Source organism: Ceratotherium simum, chromosome 10 (genome assembly GCF_057802395.1).
Source record: "Ceratotherium simum simum isolate JZ-2026a chromosome 10, ASM5780239v1, whole genome shotgun sequence".
Lineage (NCBI taxonomy): Eukaryota > Metazoa > Chordata > Mammalia > Perissodactyla > Rhinocerotidae > Ceratotherium > Ceratotherium simum.
Genome location: NC_141909.1, coordinates 69,212,237 through 69,231,837, shown reverse-complemented (window position 1 = coordinate 69,231,837; position 19,601 = coordinate 69,212,237). Strand labels below are relative to the sequence as shown.

Below are 19,601 nucleotides of genomic sequence, written 5' to 3'. Positions count from 1 at the left end.
ACCACCAAAATACTAATTACAACCCATCACCACACACGTACCAAATTTTTTAATTGGATTATTTTTTTGCTATTGAGTTGCATGAGTTCTTTATATGTCTTGAATATTAACCCTTTATCAGATATATGATTTGCAAATATTTTTTCCCATTTAGTAGGTTGCCTTCTTATTTTGTTGATGGTTTCCTTAGCTATGGAGAAGCTTTTTACTTTGTTGTAGTCCCACTTGTTTATTTTTACTTTGGTTGCTTTTGCTTTTGGTGTCAAATTCAAAAAATCATTGCTGGGGCTGGCCCCGTGGCATAGCAGTTAAGTGTACACTCTCTGCTGCTGGCGGCCCGGGTTCGGATCCCGGGCGCACACCGACGCACTGCTTGTCAGGCAATGCTGTGGCGGCGTCCCACATAAAGCGGAGGAAGATTGGCACAGATATTAGCTCAGGGCCAGTCTTCCGCAGCAAAAAAGAGGAGGATTGGCATGGATGTTAGATCAGAGCTGATCTTCCTCCACACACACACACACAAATCATTGCCAAGACCTATGTCAAGGAGCTCACTGCTTATATTTTCTCCTAGGAGTTTTATGGTCTCAGGTCTTATGTTCAAGTCTTGAATCCATTTTGAGTTAATTTTTGTTTATGGTACAAGATAGTAGTCAAATTTTATTCTTTTCCATGTGGCTGTCTACTTTTCCCAACAGCATTTATTTAAGGTACTGTCCTTTCCCCATTGTATATTCTTGGCTCCTTTGTCATAAATTAATAAACCATATATGTGTGGGTTTATTTCTGGGCTCTCTATGCTGTTCCATTGATCTATGTGTCTGTTTTTATGCCAATACCATACTGTTTTAATTATTATAGCTTTGTAACATGGTTTGAAATCAGGGAGTATGATGCCTCCAGCTTTGTTTTTCTTTCTCAAGTTTACTTTGGCTATTCGGGGTCTTTTGTGGTTTCATATACATTTTAGGATTATTTGTTCTATTTTTGTGAAAAATGCCATTGGAATTTTGATAGAGATTGCATTGAATTTGTAGATTGCTTTAAATAGTATGATGTTTTAACAATATTGATTCTTCCAATCCGTGAGCACAGAATATCTTTCCATTTATTTGTGTCTTCAGTTTCTTTCATTAATGTCTTCGAGTTTTCAATCTACAGGTCTTTCACCTCCTTAGTTATATTTGTTGCTAGGTATTTTATTCTTTTTGATGCAATTGTAAGTGAGATTGTTTTCATAATTTCTCTTTCTGACAGTTCCTTATTAATGTATAGAAATGCAACAGATTTTGGTCTATTGATTTTGTATCCTGCGAGTTTACTGAATTTGTTTATTAGTTCTAACCATTTTGATGGAGTCTTTAGGGTTTTTTATATGTAATATCATGTCATCTGCCACGAATGGCAGTTTTACTTCCTCCTTTCCAATTTAGATGCCTTTGATTTTTTTTCTTGCCTAATTGCTCTGGCTAGGACTTCCAATACTATGTTGAATAAAAGGTGCAAGAGTGGGCATCCTTGTCTTGTTCCTGATCTTAGAGGAAAAGCATTCATATTTTCACCATTGAATATGATGTTAGCTGTAGACTTGTCATATATGGCCTTTATTATGTTGAAATACACTGCCTGTGTACCATCTCTGTTGAGAATTTTTATAATAAATGGATGTTGAATTTTTTCAAATGCTTTTTCTGCATCTATTGAGATGATCATATGATTTTTTTCCTTCATTTTGTTAATGTGGTGTATCACATTGACTACTTTGCACATGTTGAACTGTTCTTGCATCCCTAGAGTAAATCCCACTTGATCCTGGTGTATGATCCTTTTAATGTATTGCTGAATTTGATTTGCTAATATTTTGTTGAGGATTTTTGCATCTATCTTCATCAGGGATATTGGCTTGTAATTTTCTTTTCTTGTGATGTCCTTGTCTAGTTTTGGTATGAGGGTAATGCTGGCCTTATTAATTGAGTTTGGAAGAGTTCCCTCCAATTCTGTTTTTCAGAAGAGTTTGAGAAGGATTGGTGTTAATTCTTCTTTGAATGTTTGGTAGAATTCACCAGTGAAGCCATCTGGCCCTGGACTTTTGTTTGTTGGGAGGTTTTTTATTACTGATTTAATCTTCTTACCAGTAATTGATCTATTCGGATTTTCTATTTCATCATGATTCAGTCTTGGTAGATTATATGTTTCTAGGAATTTATCCATTTCTTCCAGATCATCCAATTTGTTGGCGTGTAATTGTTCATAGTAATCTCTTATTATCATTTGTATTTCTGTGATATCAGTTGTAACATTTCCTCTTTCATTTCTTATTTTATATTTGACTCCTCACTCTTTTTTTCTTGGTGAGTCTAGCTAAAGTCTTGTCAATTTTGTTTATTTTTTCAAAGAACCAGTTCCTAGTTTCATTCATCTTCTCTCTTATCTTTTAATCTCTATTTCATTTATTTCTGCTCTGATCTTTGCTCTTTCTTTCCTTCTACTAACTTTGGGCTTTGTTTGTTCTTCTTTTTCTAGTTCCTTGAGGTGTAAAATTAGGTTCTTTATTGGAGACTTTTCTAGTTTCTTAAGGGAGGCATTTATTTATCCCTTATTTCTTAAAGGAGGCTATGAACTTCCCTCTTAGAACTGCTTTTGCTGCATCCCACAAACTTGGTATGTTATATTTCCATTTTCATTTGTTTCAAGATGTTTTTTATTTCTCTTTTGATTTCTCCTTTGACTCATTTGTTGTTCAATAGCATATTGTTTAATTGACACATATTTGTGAATTTTCCAGTTTCCTTCATGTAATTAATTTCTAGTTTCATACCATTGTGGTCAGAAAAGGCGCATGCTATGATTTCAACCCTCTGAAATTTATTAAGACTTGTTTTGTGTCCTAACATATGATCTATCCTGGAAAATGTTCCATATGCACTTGAGAAGAATATGGATTCTGTTGCTTTTGGTTGAAGTATTCTGTATATAGCAAGTCCATATGGTCTAGTGTGTCATTTAAGGCTGATGTTTCCATATTGATATATCAAGTCCATCTGGTCTAATATGTTGTTTAAGGCTGATGTTTCCATATTGATTGTCTATGTGGATGATCTATCCATTGATGTAAGTGGGGTATTAAAGTCCCCTACTATTATTGTATTGCTGTCTATTTCTCCCTTTAGGTCTGTTAGTATTTCCTTTATATATTTAGGTGTTCATATGTTTGGTGCATAAATATTTATAAATGCTATATCCTCTTTTTCGATTGACCCCTTTATCATTATGTAATGCCCATCTTTGTCACTTATTACAGTCTTTGTTTTAAAGTCTATTTTGTCTAATATAAGTATAGCTACTCCAGCTTTCTTTTGGTTTCCATTTGCATGGAATATCTTTTTCCATCCCTTCATTTTCAGTCAGTGTGTATCCTCACATCTAAAGTGAGTCTCTTGTAGGTAGCATATAGATGGGTCTTGTTTTTTTATTCATTCAGCCACTCGATATCTTTTGATCGGAGAATTTAGTCCACACACATCTGGTTTCCTGATTTTTGCAGCTGGCACCAGGGGATGCTTCTTCACTGCCTGCCTTTGGTGGCCAGTGGGGCTTATGTTCATGGGTCCCACAGGATTGTAACCAACAGAGAAGGAGTTCTTAAACACAAGGCACAGAAAGAGGCAACAGACACGGGAGTTCTATCTTTCTGTGCAATAGGCCTATTAGGTAATCATCATGGCTGCAGCCTGAGGGGCAGTCTTCTAATTAAACAAGTGTCTGGGGCTGACTGTAATCATTTCTAGAGACCTTAGAGGGTGAGTTCTGTCTTTACGCTCTCTCTGTCATGCTCCACAGTGCTAGCATCTCCTGGAAGGGAACTTTATGTGTATCTGGTGCCCTGGTATTTACATCTGGTGCCCTGGTTTTTGTGGCTGCCACCCAAAGGATGCCCCTTGATTGCCCAGCTCTGGGGGCCAGGGGGGCTTGCATACCTGGGTCCCATGGGACTGTGACAATTGGAGAGATGGTTTTTGGCAGGCTACCATCCCAAGAGCATTGCTCAGACAGCCGATTGAGGCACACCCTCCAGTCTTTCTGTGAAGGAGGCCTCTTTGCTTTACCTGGAGTTCCAGCCTGAGAGGCAGGCTTCAGATTTGGTACACATCTAGTGGCCTATGGTGCTGCTTTCAAGGAATGTAGGCTGTGGGTGCCGTCTTGGCGCTCTCTCACTGACTTGCTCCAGCTCGGTGGTATCTCCCTCAAAAGAGCTTATACACTCATATGGAGGCTCAAATTTGTGACTGCCACCCAAAGGACACTTCCAGATCATCTGCCTCTGGTGGCCAGGGGGTCTTATGCTAGTGGTCCCACAGAACTGTATATATTTGCATACTTTTGAAAGCTGCTGTCTGAGGGTCTGGCTTTCAATTAGCCTGAATCTAGGTGGTGAGATCCTTCCCTTAGGGACACTGACAGGTCTTGGCACATCCTCAACTACTTGGAGCTATTAAAACTATAATAGGCTGCTTGGACAAGCACAAAGGTTTGAGACAACAAAGAGCTAGGGCAGGGTTGACTAACAAGGTTCATCTTCTACTTGAGGCCACTCCTTCAAGACTGGGAGAGGTGGTTGTTTCATCTACTGTATGTAAACCAACACAGAGAGTCAAGCAAATTGAAGAAATGAAGGAATATGTTCCAAGTGAAAGAAGAAGCTAAAACCTCAGGAAAAAACCTTAATGAACAGAGATAAGTAATTTATCTGATAAAGAGTCTAAAATAATGGTCATAAAGTTGCTCATTGAACTGGGGAGAAGAATGGATAAACACAGTGAGAACTTCAACAAAGAGATGAAAAATATAAGAAAGTACCAACTAGAAGTCACAGAGCTAAAGAATACAATAACTGAAATGAAAAATACACTGGAGGGGGCCAACAGCAGACTAAATGAAGCAGAAGAAAGGATCAGTCAACTGGAAGACAGGGCAATGGAAATCATCCAATCAGAGCAGCAAAAAGAAAAAAGAATGAAAAAAAGTGAAGATAGCTTAAAGGACAACATCAAACGGACTAATATTCGCATTATAGGGCTCCCAGAAGGAGAAGAGAAAGAGAAAGGGGCAGAAATCTTATTTGAAGAAATAATGATTGAAAACTTCCTTAACCTGGGGGAGGAAACAGGTATCTAAATATATTAATTTTGAGATTCTGTGATCTTCTAAGTCTTTGGAAAGCTCAATCGAGGAAGAACATTACAGGTGGTAGCCTGAGAGGTTTGTTAATCCTCACAGCATACTTAAGATCTACATTTGTAAAGTGCAGTTCTTGCAACTTGAAAGCATAACTAATTTGTCCAAGGTAATGTGGAAAACTAGTAAGTTATGAAGCCAGAATTGGAACTTTGATCAATTTGATTACATTCCCATGACCTTTTCATTATGACATATTCCCTTTAGAAAGGAAGGAGAGCTACCCAAATTAGCTTAAGTTTTAGAGATACAAGGGGAGGTGTGGGTGAGAGGTTGTTCTTTAGGAGTTATTGGTCTACAGAAAAAGGGACCAGAGCTAAGAAGAGAGACAGAAATTGAAGATGAGGAGAGAGAATAACTGATAGAGTGGTTGGGCTGAGTATTTTCTTATAGAATATGATGATGATGATGATGGTGATTATGGTAACAGTACAATTGATAATGACACCAGCAGGTACAAAACTTTATGGGGGGGCTGACTTTATGCTAGGCACTATTCGTGAATTATGTTCTTTAATCATCACAACAGTTCTATAATGTATGTACTATTATTATTACAGATAAGAGGATGAGGCTGAGAAAAGTTAAATGACTCATCCTACATCACAGAGCTAATAAGTGGTAAATAAGTCTTGATTGAAAGTCAAACAGTCTTAATTTCAAAGGCTGAACTCTTAACCATATGTAATGTGCAAATTGTGGCTTATCTAATTGATATTAACAAAGTTATACCATATTTGGTTGTTTTTGTTTTTCTGCAATGTAAGAAGAGTTTTAGGCATATATGTTGGCATTTTATTATTAGTGTTAATGATTTCCTCCATTACATTACAGAAATGCATGATGTATTTCAATAGGAAGAGTGTTTTTTTTCCTTTGAGAAGAAAAAGAGTACAAACGCAGGCTAGGCCAAGAGAAAAGCAAAATATGTATATATGAATATTTTATATTTTATAATTTTATAATTTATAATTGATATTTTATTTAAAATGTACAAATTGGAACTATACTAGAATTTGCATTTTAAACATCACTTAAGAGGGCGGACCTTTGGAAGAATAGAGTAAGGACCTCCAAAAAACTGCTTCTCCAAAAAAGCAATGAAAACACTGACAAAACTTATTGAAATCAAATTTTTCACTTCTCTGGAAAGTAATCAAAGGCTTGCAACAATCCAAAGAGTGTTAATTCAAGAAAAACTGCAGAATCTTCATGAGAACAGCAAGCTTTGTGGTGATTTAAGTTTCCCGATTGCCGTCTACCTCTCCCCAGCTCTGTAGCCTTGAAAACCAGCAGCCAGGCAACTGTGGTAGCTGTGAACAACAGCAGCCTAGCAGCCACTGGAAGGAGGCCGACTAGGCTTGGAGTTTTTAGAAAGTCCCATCCTAGACCATTGTCGCTATTTGACCTGTCTGGCAGCTCCCTGGTAAAGCTTCATTCACAGGGCTTGTCATAATTTAACTTGATCAGAGCTTACTTGGTTAGAAAAGCCCTATTTCCAAGATGTTTGTCAAAATAATCAGCAGCATTTTTTTTTAACATTGCAATGGCCTGAGGTGGCAATACTAGTTAGCGCAAACAAGAGCCTTACCAAAAATCTTAAAAGGGAGATCAGAGAGGGAGCTATTCATATTCCTGGGACTGTACAGTCCCAGGAAAGACCTGAGAAGTCCCTAATCACTTACCTCTGGCTGACCTTGAAGCCCTGTACAAGCAGAAAAGGAAGGCTAAGGGAGAGTTGTAAATAGCAGGAGGGTTGAAAGCATGCCCCAACATACATACAGAGGCTCTGGCAAAGAGTGGAAGACTTACTGGTTCCAGACATTTAAGGCAATCTCTGTCCGGTTATTGGCTGACTGCTAGGCTAACTGAGCAGAGACTTCAGTGGCTGCAGGTGATAGGGAATATAGATTTTATAGAACTAGTTCAGGAAAGTCAATAAACAAACAAGCAGAACAACAATGAACCCCATGGGAGGGGTCTGATTTCCAGGATTGCCACATTATATTATTTAAAATGTCTAGTTTTCAACACAAAAGAAGTATGAAACATGCAAAGAAACAGAAAAGTATGACCAATACATGGGGGAAAAAAGCAGTCAATAAACCTACCCCTGAGGAAGCACTGATGTTGGATTTACTAGACAAATGCTTAAACCAGCTATTATACATATGCTCAAATAATTAAAGGAAGTCTTTTATAAAGAATTAAAAGTATAGGGGCCGGCCCCGTGGCTTAGCGGTTAAGTGCGCGTGCCCTGCTACTGGTGGCCGGGGTTCGTATCCTGAGCGCGCACCGACACACCGCTTGTCACCCAGCCATATGGACGCTGAGGCAGCGTCCTACATATAGCAACTAGCAGGATGTGCAACTTTGACATATAACTATCTACTGGGGCTTTGGGGAGAAAAAGGGAAGAAAAGGAGGAAGATTGGCAATAGATGTTAGCTCAGGGCTGGTCTTCCTCACAAAAAAAAAATAATAATAATAATTAAAAGTATGAGGGGGATGTTTCACCAAAGAGAATATCAGTAAAGAAATATTATAAAAAAGAACCACGTAGAAATTCTGGAGTTCAGAATTATAATAACTAAAATGAAAAATTCATTAGAGGGGGTCAACAGAAGATTTGAGCTGACTGAAGAAAGAATCAGCATACCTGAAGATGTCAATTGCGATTATCCTACTCTGAAGAACCGAGTGAATAAAAGAATGAACAAAAGTAAGAAAGCCTCAGAGACCTGTTGAGATACCAACAAGTGAACCAACATACATATGATAGAAGTCCCAGAGGAGAGTTGAGAGAAAGGGGCAGAAAGAATATTTGAAGAAATATTGGCCTGAAAACTTCCCACATTTGATGAAAATCATTAGTATGCATATCCTAAGAGCTCAATGCATATCTAGTTGGATAAACTCAAATAGATATACACATCATAGTCAAAACATGAATTGGAAGTACATTCTTGGTTCTTGTTTCTTCTCAATTTTAATTTTGTATATTATGGGCATATTCTTTGATAATAGTGAATTCCTGAAGTTATATTCTTTTCATACATTTAGTGTAGCAAACAAGAAAATTGAATCATGTATAAATAATTGCAAATAATTACTCAATGCATTGCAGTCTTTTGTTGTGTAAAATAAGCTTTACTAATGATTTTAAATCTTTTTATGTATGACATTTTTCCTCTTTGGAGTTCACGTTAATTTTTATGTAACTTAATTTGGCACTTTGGGATTTAATATAAACAATATATGCAAGTTAGTTATGTACACGTTTTTATGTTTTAAATTACTCTGTGGTTTAGTTTGCTTAATATTACCATTTGAAGAGCAGATAATTAATACAATTTTTAGTGCTGTACTAACAAGGAGCTGTATGTTCCATTCATGTTATTCCTTATTTAGATAGTTTGGAAAATGCAATTTGAATAATTTAATAGGTAAGACATATTGAAACACTTCATAAATCACTGTAAAACAAGATTTTTGGAGGAAGGAATGTGATAAATGAGGTCACCATGTAGAAATCACGTCATTCGCTGAACTTAACCCCATATTTTTTGCAAAATGTATTAGATGAACTCATTAGGTTCAATGAAAAACAGTAAGAAAAAGAGGCAGCTGGCATCCAACTGCATGTTTCTGACAAGGTTAAGATCACTCAGGCTGGTAATGTTTCTGCTTTGTGTACGGACATGGCCTATTGCTACAGAAACTGATGAGAACTACTGAAAAGTTACAAGACTACTGTCATTGATATAACCTGCACAGATGCAATCATTTATACTTTCTCTGCTGTTCATGCTTAACTTCCTATCAGTCACTTGGGTTAAACCCTCAAAGTACTTTAGTGTCAAAAGAAGCATTTTGGAAATATATAAGTTATCTAAGCTGAAGTTTATGTTGTCAACTGAGAGCATTTTGTATAAAAGATGTTAATGCATGATGGGAAATTAAGGTAGGTTTTTTGACTAGTGATCTGTTTTTTATTTGTAATTACTACTATAAAATTTTTCATTGGTATTTATTTTCATTTCTATGTAACATGATCACAAAGTATGCTTTACAAAACTTATATTTTGAATAGAATTCTTATTGAAATATCAAAATTACTGCTTCATTTTCTAAATCTTTCTTTTATCAGTCACAGTAAAAATAAAATTATAATTTTATTACTGTGTAAATAGCTTGATGAGTCATTTGAAAATACTCTGATATTTAATTTTAATAAACTTTTAATTGTGTTTTATAATTGAGAGGTCAACATTAATATTGGAGTTCCAAGTGTCTAGTTAGTGAGTTATAGATTTTTATTGTCCATTGACAGTGATTTGAACAGAAAAGCAAAAAATTTTATAGTTAGTAGAAAAACTCTTTTTATGATACCTTGTAGACACTAAATCAAAGATTTAATTTTCCTAGATATTTTGTGTGCTTATATTTCAGACTACTGTAACTTGAAAAGTTTACATTTTTCGTGTAGCTCTTAATGTAAAACACACCACAAGTAAGGATACTGAGACATCATATTAGGGTAAAGCCAAAAATCTAGGCCAAATCTGTAAATCAGCTAAATTCAAACTAAGTACGAGACTTGATTATATGCCTTTTGATAATTAGTCTGTAAGAAAAGTTAGCCCATGCTGGTAACCATGCCACGTTGATTTTCTGTTGATGTTAGAGTTCTCATTTTGTTTCTGTGTTTACATTCTCTGTCCTCTTGTCATAGAAATGTCACTACTGCTATTTAATTCTCTCCTGATTTTTCTGCCACAGTTAGTTTCGCCCCCAAAATATGTAATCTATAGATGCGAACATGCATTAAATAAATTCAGTAGTATCTCTAACAGTGGAAATAACTGCCTTAGCCATCTTATTTTCTCATTCTATATCCCTAGGTTATTTCATTAACTTCCAAAGTTTCAATTATCATCTCGGTTTGAATGGTCCCCCAAAATATATGGCTATACTTCTCTTGACCTACAGATAAAAATATCCCAGAGATTCTGCAGATTCAATTGATTCAAAATTTAATTCATTATTTTCCTGGAAAAACATGCTCCTCTTTCGCTTCCTTCCTCAGTTAGTGGCATATCACCATTCTTTTGTTCCTTAAGCTAGGTATTCCAGAAGCATCTTGATTCTTCCCCTTCATTCTTATTCCTAAAGCTATTATTCTAATTTAAGTCTTAACGTTCCCTCACAAGGTTTTATAAAAAATGCCAAACTGTTATCTTTACTTCTTATATTTTTCCTTCTCTAGTGCTTTGACAGTAGTATTATTGACATTGTCTGTCTTCTCAAAACTTTCATGTAGTTATTTTAATTTTTATTCTTGGGAACAACAAAGAATAGGTCTATCTACTTTTCATGTTGGTCATCCAGTGTTTGAATCTTATTATCATGTTCTACTAATTAATCTTTTCTTCTTTTACTTCTAACATCCTTGATGAAACAAACAAGCAAAACTAAAACCTATTTAATAAATATGAGGAAAACTGCAATATAATACTGCATTGTGAGAGATATATATTTTAGTTAATTTAAATGAATATTGTATATTAGGAAGATTGAATAATATGAAGGTGTATTTATTTCTAAATTAATGTGTAGATTTAATATAGTTTGAAACAAAAGAAAAGGAGAATATAGAAAATACCTTTTCTTTCTTTTGAAAACTTGACAAAATTATTCTGAAATTAATTTGGAAAAATTAGAAATTCACATCCTCAGTAAATTTGAATGTTATAAAGTTAATCTAAGTTCAAGAAATTAGCAAAACTGTCTAATAAAGTCTAAGAATTAGCCCTGTTACTAAAGAAATTCCTTCACATTATCTTTAATCCTTTAGCATATGTGTATAAAACTTTGAACAAGTTATGATCCCACCCAAGAGTAGTTTCATCAAAACAACATTCTCTGTATTTTCACTAAAGACTACACCAAAGGTTTTGTGAGATGTCTTGCTGAAATCAAGATAGCCTGTCCCCCTGTTCAGCAGTCTCCTGATTTTCTGTCCTAATAGCTTTTCAAAACAAAGAAACAACAACAACAAAACCTAAGGGCAGTTTTATAGAACTTACAGATGTTAATTTTGAAGAGATCTTAGAAATAATTTAGTCTGCCCTTCTGGTTTTACAAAAGATAAACTTAAATATGTTAAAGTAATACAAATAGCTAACATTTACTAAGTATCTACTTTATGCAGGAACTGCAAATAATTTATATATAATATCTTATTTCCTTCTTCAACATGACTTTAGGGTATTATTATTCCCAGTATACTTACCTTGGATAAATTTTTCAAGGACATGGTTTAGAAATTGGTAACATTTTTAAAATGTTATACCAAAAAAATATAAACATGGCTTCATATTTTTAAGGACAATATTAGAGATGTATAAGAATTTCTCTTGTATGATTGGTAGCTAACAATGAAAGGATAAAAATGGAGCTTCCTGTAATAATTATTTTTAAGCTGCTATAAGAAATTGTTGTAAGAACTATTTCTCCATGCTTTTAAATGCCGGATGATTTATAAAAGTAACAGAGTTCTATTGATGCTTACTAAACAAAATGACAGACATATATGGATGATATGTTTTAACCCAGTTGTGTCGTTATGCACATCCACTTAGCACATTTTTTGTTTCTTACAGGTTTTATTTTCTTTATTCTAATAAGTGAGAATATTTTTAAATAATACTGGGTTTTCACTTGTGAAGCTTTTTGTTTAAACCAGTTTCTTTCATTACAGAAACACCTGCTGCATTTCCAGACACTATAAAGGAAAAAGAAACACCAGCTCCTGGTGAAGATATTCAGCTAGAAAGTTCCATTCCTCATACAGATTCAGGAATTGGAGAGGAGCAAGTGGCTAGCATCCTGAATGGGGCAGAATTAGAGCCCAGCACAGGCCCTGATGCCATGAGTGAACTGTTATCCACTTTGTCATCTGAAGTGAAAAAATCACAGGAAAGCTTAACTGAGAACCCCAGTGAAATGTTGAAGGCTGCACCATCCATATCTAGCATTAGTCAAACCAAAGGCATCAATGTCAAGGAAATATTGAAAAGCCTTGTGGCTGCCCCAGTTGAAATTGCAGAATGTGGCCCTGAACCCATCCCATACCCAGATCCAGCACTGAAGAGAGAAGCACAGGCTATTCTTCCTATGCAGTTCCATTCCTTTGACAGGTAGGTACTGAGCTTCTTATTCACAGTGCTCTATGCGCAGAAGGAAAAGACTTGTTAACCTAAAAATATTGAGGGTCTCAAAAACATTATATTTATTAATGTAGATTCTTATGACAAAGAATATCAAAGTGACAGGCCAACCTGATTGATCTCATAGTAAGACATTTTAATAATACATCTCAAAAAAGGGGTTTCAGTATGATATGGAGGATAGCACATTGAATTGGAAATAGGGAAACCCAGATTCTGATTATAATCCATCATCCAGTGACTACACTACATTGGGGAAGTCATTTCATCTTTTCGAACTTAACTGTTTCATGAATAAAATGAGGGAGGGGATAGGCCAAATCTCTCCAAGGTCTAGTCTGGCTCTGAAATTCCATTATAATATTAATGAAAACTGTAATAATTGTTGGAGATTAAATAGTTTGCTTTAAGTAATAAAATTCAAGTTTAAGTTTTAAATGCAAGTATATGGAAAAAATTTAAAAATATACATGGTCATTTTCCTTATGAAATTTCCAGTATCATGTAAAAGTAATATTTTGAGACAAATTATTTGAAAGTAAACATAGCTGAAAGGCATTTTAGGTTTCTGAACTATTTATAAGTGGCCCATATATCTACAAATGTTAAATCATACAAGGAATTTTTAGTTGAGAACAACTAATTCTTTTTTCTGTTCTAATATACATATCATAAAAATGATGGTTCACAGAAGCAGAATAATATATTTTAGAAGCAAAGAACTTGTGCATGTAGTATATCCTACAATTTAAAAACATGTGCAGCATTAGAAAAATATTTTAGGATAATTACTAATTACTGACAATAGTACTTAACTTTGACACTGGGATTGCCGCATATTCCAAATTATGTTTACGTGTTAATGTATAAACTAAAGAATATGTTTGTTTATCTTCTGAATTAAACCATTATTAATGTTTAAAACACTTTTTTCTACAAAAATATTTATATATATGTGTGTGAACAAGCTATTGTTTTTTGTTTTAGAAGGAAAAGATCAAGTTAGGAAATCAATTGTTTCTTAAACTGGAATGTCAAAATAAATATATAGTCAAAATGTAAAATATATTCCATATTGCTTTCTCTAAAAGAGCCAAATGCTTTGTTCAAATCAGAGAAATAATTTTTTAGTGTTTAGGGGTAGAGATGTGACAGTAAAGCCATTTTCAGTAAGGATGAATGAATCTTTTTCATAAATAAATATAATTTAAACTTTGCCTATAAACATTTTAACCAGTGTCCTACAGATATTTCTTGAAAATCTATTGTGAAAATGTAAATGGCATTAGTCATCATGTCGGATATAAAGATGGATAAAGTTAGTTTTGTCTTCTATGAACTTACAGAGTAGGAAAAGGAGATAAAATGTTTCAAATAATTGTCATATAAGATAAAATATGTGTCAAAAGTTTTTAAAAACTAAGAAAAAGGAGAGGCTATAAAATACAGGAAAATGTTTCTTTTTTTTAACAGTTTGTGTTAATATTATATCTGGATGATCATTCATATAGTTCCTTGGATGTTCCTTATGCCATTTTATATCCATGTCCTCTATTTCATCTATTTGGCTTATGTTCCCAGGATATATTTATGTGTGTGTTTATGAGTGTATATAAACATATGCATGTATCTGTAATTATATATATATATATCTATAAATCTATATCTATAAATAAATGTTATAATAATTTAATTTAGGGCCATAAAAGTTTTGTGTTCCATTTAATTTTAAATTATATATTAAAATTTCGTTAAAATACAAGACAATAAATACAGAGAATTATTGTGATTTGCATAAGAGAATCCAAGGAAATAAAGATTAAGTAAAAGATTTTTGTTCTAATTTGGATTATTGTTAGGACAATTTTTTTTTATTAAAACTTAACAAAGCAATCACCTGAGTGCCCATATTCTTAGCTACTTAAAATTTGTTATACTTATGAAAATATTGCTTTAAAAAAAATAGAACTTTCCATTTGTTCCGTAGCATTTGTGCAAAATGCAACGGGAGTGGAATCATTATTCTAAATTGCATAAGTAGAAATGAAATCAAGGCGCACAAAGCATATTTCAATTCTTTTTAGGAAAGGGGTCTCTAGTGTAGTTAATATATGCAGTAGCTCAAGTACTATCAAATGTAAATGATGAGGTGATATTGATGAAAGGAGGGGATTGAGGTCTCAGGGGGCGCTGATGACGGATTGAACAGAAGCGGCCTTGCACTGCATGTAACTCAAGTCTGTCGTCTTCACTGCTCAAAGCCATAATGGGAGGTGGCAGTCTGAAATGAGTTGCCACGGCAAAGAGTATTATTTTTGAAATGCTTTCACACAAATCACTAGGCCCTGCATACAACTTAGTTTCATGCTTTAATGTCATCAGGAGGCACAAATTGGTGTGTCTAATTGTTTGCCACCTGCCAGCAAAATGAGCTGCCAGCCAGCCAGACGGGTTTGATTGTCTGTCAGCCATTCAATAGATTGAGAGTGACAACATCAAAAATTTGACTTCAAACTCTGGAGCTTTGAGCAGCTTTTCAGAGACATCATCCCCACAAGTGCTTCTGGACAACTGCATTTTTCAATTATATTTCCAATATATTGCTACCATTTCCCTTATCTGTCTTAAGGTAGCTATAATTACATTATGAAGTATATAAACATATTTCTGAAGCACTAAAGTCTGAAATTCAAGTTATGACATGTCTTTTAACATCAGATTGAATTCCTTGAAAATAGGATCCAAGATGACAGCCTTTAGAAGCAAAATCCTGAGTACTACCCAGTTTCAAACAGAATTATCGTGGGTCTTACTCTACCAATAATGTATATTTCATTTTTATCTTTAGTTGAAAAATAGCTATAAACTCAGTTGCTCATTTCTTTGTAACTAAATCATACTTCCTAATAATGTTGTACAAATTTCCACTGTAAATGCCAGTGGAAATCACCTAGGATTTTACTTTTGTTAGCCAATGGTTTATGGTTCTATTGCAAACATGCTAACAATGTATTCTTTATACTTATTCTAGATTGGAAGTTTGGAAATAACTGCCTAAAACAACCAATGTAATTTGAGTTATGTTAACTTATGTTCTACATTGGATGTTTCTCCCTACTTAGGATGGAGCATTGATCAATTTAAGTGTTTTGAAGTTTATAATGTTATTTTCATGAGGTTAATTGCACCATCAAATTTTAGAAACATTTAGACTTAATTAAAATAAACCTTTCTTAGTATTAAATCTTTCATCAGATTTTATTATGAAATATTATATAAATATTCTTATCTACATATATGGAAAGTGCTGATTCTTTTTCTTTCGTTTTCTCCAGTCATCATCTGTGCAGATTTAAGTATATGTCTTTGATTACAACGAGCGGCCCTGACAAATGTATATTTATGAATTGTAAAGCACTGAAAATGCTAGAGATCCTCTAGTACTGTTCTGTTTGTATAGAGGGAATACAATTGTGAAACTATGACAGCTTTTCTAACGTTCTGTTACTGTGAAACAAAGAGAAATATTTATCAAGGTTTTATTACTAACAGAAGTGCTTAATAGTCTCATCATAGAACTCATAAATCAAGTTGCAAAGTTCTCCAACTATACTATCTCTTTGCATAGATTTCTGTGTAGATCTATGGTTTATAAAATATTCTAGCTCAGCTCTATTTTTTATGTATTAACAACTATGTAACTTTGAGGTTGGGGTAATGCTTCTCTCTAAAACCACCAATTAAGCTTTACCCTATCTTTTAAACTAAAATTTTAATCCTATATATCCACATGCTTTTAATCTTTTGAGAATATGGTGTATATCTGTGATTTAGCTCAGTCTTAATTCCCCAAGGGTTCCTGATATCCCCTTTAGTTTGGAGGAAAGACAAAAAAAAAAAAAAAAAAAAAAAGCAGAGGATAATATGCTTCTCCACATATTTTAATTGTTAGTATGTTTTAGAAAATTGTTTAAGTCTGGGATATCACAAAAAGCTTATAGTTGTGTTGCTTCTCTGGCTAACAAATGTCGATCTTACATGATTTATACTTCATCTTTTTTGATTTTACAAACCTGCTTATGTTCGAATTACTGGTTTGATATGTTCAAGCAAACTAGTCTGTATTTTTTTCCCTGCAGACTTTTAATATCCTTGCTTCTAAGCATTTCATTCTCTGAAACAGAAAATCTCTAAAATTAAAAAAATATTTTGTAAATATTATGAGACTAAGAAAAGCAATATAGATAGCATTCATATTATTAGCCCTAAGGTATAAGCTTAGGCTAGGTACTTTCTCTTTAGTTTTTTAACATTAGTGCTAAAGATGACTATTTAGGGTAAGTAATAAAGAAATGTTTAAATGATGGAATCCTCCTACAATGATTTTTTTTTAACTTAGAATTAAGTAAGACTATGAAAAATTGTAATTACTGCTCAGAACTTCAATTTCTATTCTTATAGTTTTCAATTTTTTAAAAAAAGTGTTTTTGATTATATCACTTAAAGGATAAACAAGTAAATCTAGGCCAAATTGATAAAAAATCTGCCAACCTTTACATTTCCAAGTTTCTGTGATATCTAGCCACTGAAATACCAGCTTTTATTGTGCTCCAGTTGTCCTGGGTATAGTATTTTAAGGCCAATTGCCAGAAGATGCAATTTTGACCGAGCATGGTTGTATCCTAATTAGCCCAATGTTGTTGCCTTTGTCTCTTCTGGCATTTACAGAGACAGTTTAGTGAGCTGAAAAAAGTCTCTGTCTTTAAAGGGCAGATTAATGAAATACTCAATTATTTCTTCTACGTGTTTTTTTCTATTGGTATTCTAAATATTTTACAAAATAGAGACTCAAATGTTAAAACATCATAAGTAACATGATTTCTGATAAGCTGCAATAAATTGTAATGTCACCCTAAAATCAGTAACAAATATTTTTTCTCTGAAGTTTCCGTTTTTTCTTTCAAGATAAATGTTTAACATCTATAAGCCTTGTTAGGGAAAGAGTAACAATCTGGAAATTAGGAGAACTTGCTATTAGTCATGGGTCTCTTTGTAATTAGTGTGTGACCTTTATCTATTTTCTTTGGCTCTCTGGGACTCAGTTTCCCAACATATAGAATAATGCATTATTTCTAAAAAGTCCCATAAAGTTCCAAAATCCTATGATAAATGAAATGGCCTTGTAATTAGTCTCAAAAAAGTAGCAGATGGCTATTTTTGAACTTGGTTAAAAGACCTGAATCCCAGAAAAGATACAACATGTCAATTCCCAAAGCTATCGCCTCACTTTAGGCCCTTGGTATCTCAAGTGGTTTTCTTCTGTTACCTCCCACTGGCCTCACTATTTCCAGGTGTACCAATGTATCTTCCACATTTATGCCAGAGACATTTTTCTTAAATACAAAACTGGTGCAGATCCTGAAATAATTTCTTGTTATTACACAATGAAGTATGAACTTAGTTTGGAATACAAAGTCCTCACTTTTCACCAGTCCTAAGGATCTGTGCACTTTTCACCAGTCGTAAGTCTTTAATCTACTATGTTTTTTCATATCTCTGTGCCTCACTGAGTGTTTACTATTGAACTTTTCTCCTCTTGGCTAATTCCTATTGATCCTTTTAGACTCAGCTCACTCTTTGCTGATAATGCACATCCTTTGTGTTCCTGAAATGGCCTGTGCATAACTCTGATAAGAGCAATTATTGAAATGTATTGCACAGTTGATTTGTTTGTCTCTTATGTTTTCTTAAGTATCTCTAAGGCGTGGGCTATGTCTTACTTGTCTTGTACTCCCTAAATTTGTCAGTGTAGTTGTATTCCTTTAACCTGTCACAGAAGTGTTACAGAAAAGAGGGGGGGGGGCAGAAAGAACAACGGGATTCTTATAGGGTGTCATGAATAATTATAAAACTCACTTGCCTTAATGAGTCAGTATTTAAAAGCCCTTTCTTATCTTCAGTATCTTACTTTATGCTTAGGACAAATCTTGAGGTATACAGATAAAGCAGTATCCTTTTTACAAAATTCACAGAGCTGGTTTATGGAGGGCCCCAAGACTGCCCTTGGACCACTTCTGCTATCCATTTGCACTCACTTCTTTGGTGATTTCATCCACTTTCCTGACATTAAGTAGCATATAGACTGATGACTCCCAAATTTATGTCTCAGCCCAAACCTCGCTCCTAAACTAGAGACTCATCTATCCAATTGCTTATTCAGTATTGCTACTTGGATGATTAATAACTTAACAGATATAAACCTGCTCTAACCATTGTCCTCCCTATCTTAGTTAATGGCAGTTCTGACCTTCCAGTTACTTAGGGCAAAACCTTTGCATCATCTTTGACTTTTCTTTCACACCCACGTTCAGCCTTCTGCAAATCCTGTTTGCTCTGCCTTCGCAATGTAGTCAAAATCTGACCCACTTTTCACCAGTTTCACTTCGCCATTCTGATCCAAACTACCATCATTTCTTGCTTGGATTATTGTAGTATTCCCCTAACCAGTCTCCCCAGAGTTGCCTTTTCCACCTTAAGTCTATCCTTAACATGGCGGTCAGAGTGATCTTGCTATAACCTAAGATCATATTCCTCCCCTGTTCATAAGGTTTTAATAGCTTCTGGTCCCACTCTAAGAAAAAGCCAATGTCTTTACAATGGACTAGAAGCACCTATGTTCTTACTGTATTACTTTTCCCATCACATCTCTTATAATTCTTGATGTCACTCAATCTTCTGGAGGCTCACTAGCCTTCTTCCTTTTCTCTCTGCTTCCCTGACACTCTTCCCTAGATAGCCTCATGGCTTGTTCCTTCACATCCTTTAGTGTTTCCTCAAATACCACCTTTTGTGAGTCTTCTCTTGGCCACCCCTCCAGTACTACTTATCCTTGTCCCTGCTTTATTTTTCTCATAGCACTTACCGCCTGATATCCTTACTATATTTGCTCATGTATGTATGTTATTCTATTTTCTGTCTTTCCCTATTGAAATGTAAGTTCTGTGAGGGCAGAGATTTTGTCTGTTCTATATATTGCTATATCTCAGAACTTAAAACAATCCTTCACACATCATAGTACTCAATAAATATTTGTTGAATGAATGAATCTTAGATCACATTGCAAATCTCTGGCTT

The 19,601-nt window shown here is 34.4% G+C and overlaps 1 protein-coding gene across 4 annotated transcripts in view; it reads left to right on the top strand.

Annotated features, from left to right (window-relative positions):
- Positions 1–19,601, top strand: part of NBEA (neurobeachin) — a 690,698-nt gene that overhangs the window by 248,227 nt on the left and 422,870 nt on the right. For all 4 annotated transcript variants that reach the window (XM_087436200.1, XM_014791275.2, XM_087436202.1 and 1 more), the window contains one exon: positions 11,999–12,437. In XM_087436200.1, coding sequence (XP_087292326.1) covers positions 11,999–12,437 — 439 coding nt within the window. The remainder of the gene's footprint in view (positions 1–11,998; positions 12,438–19,601) is intronic.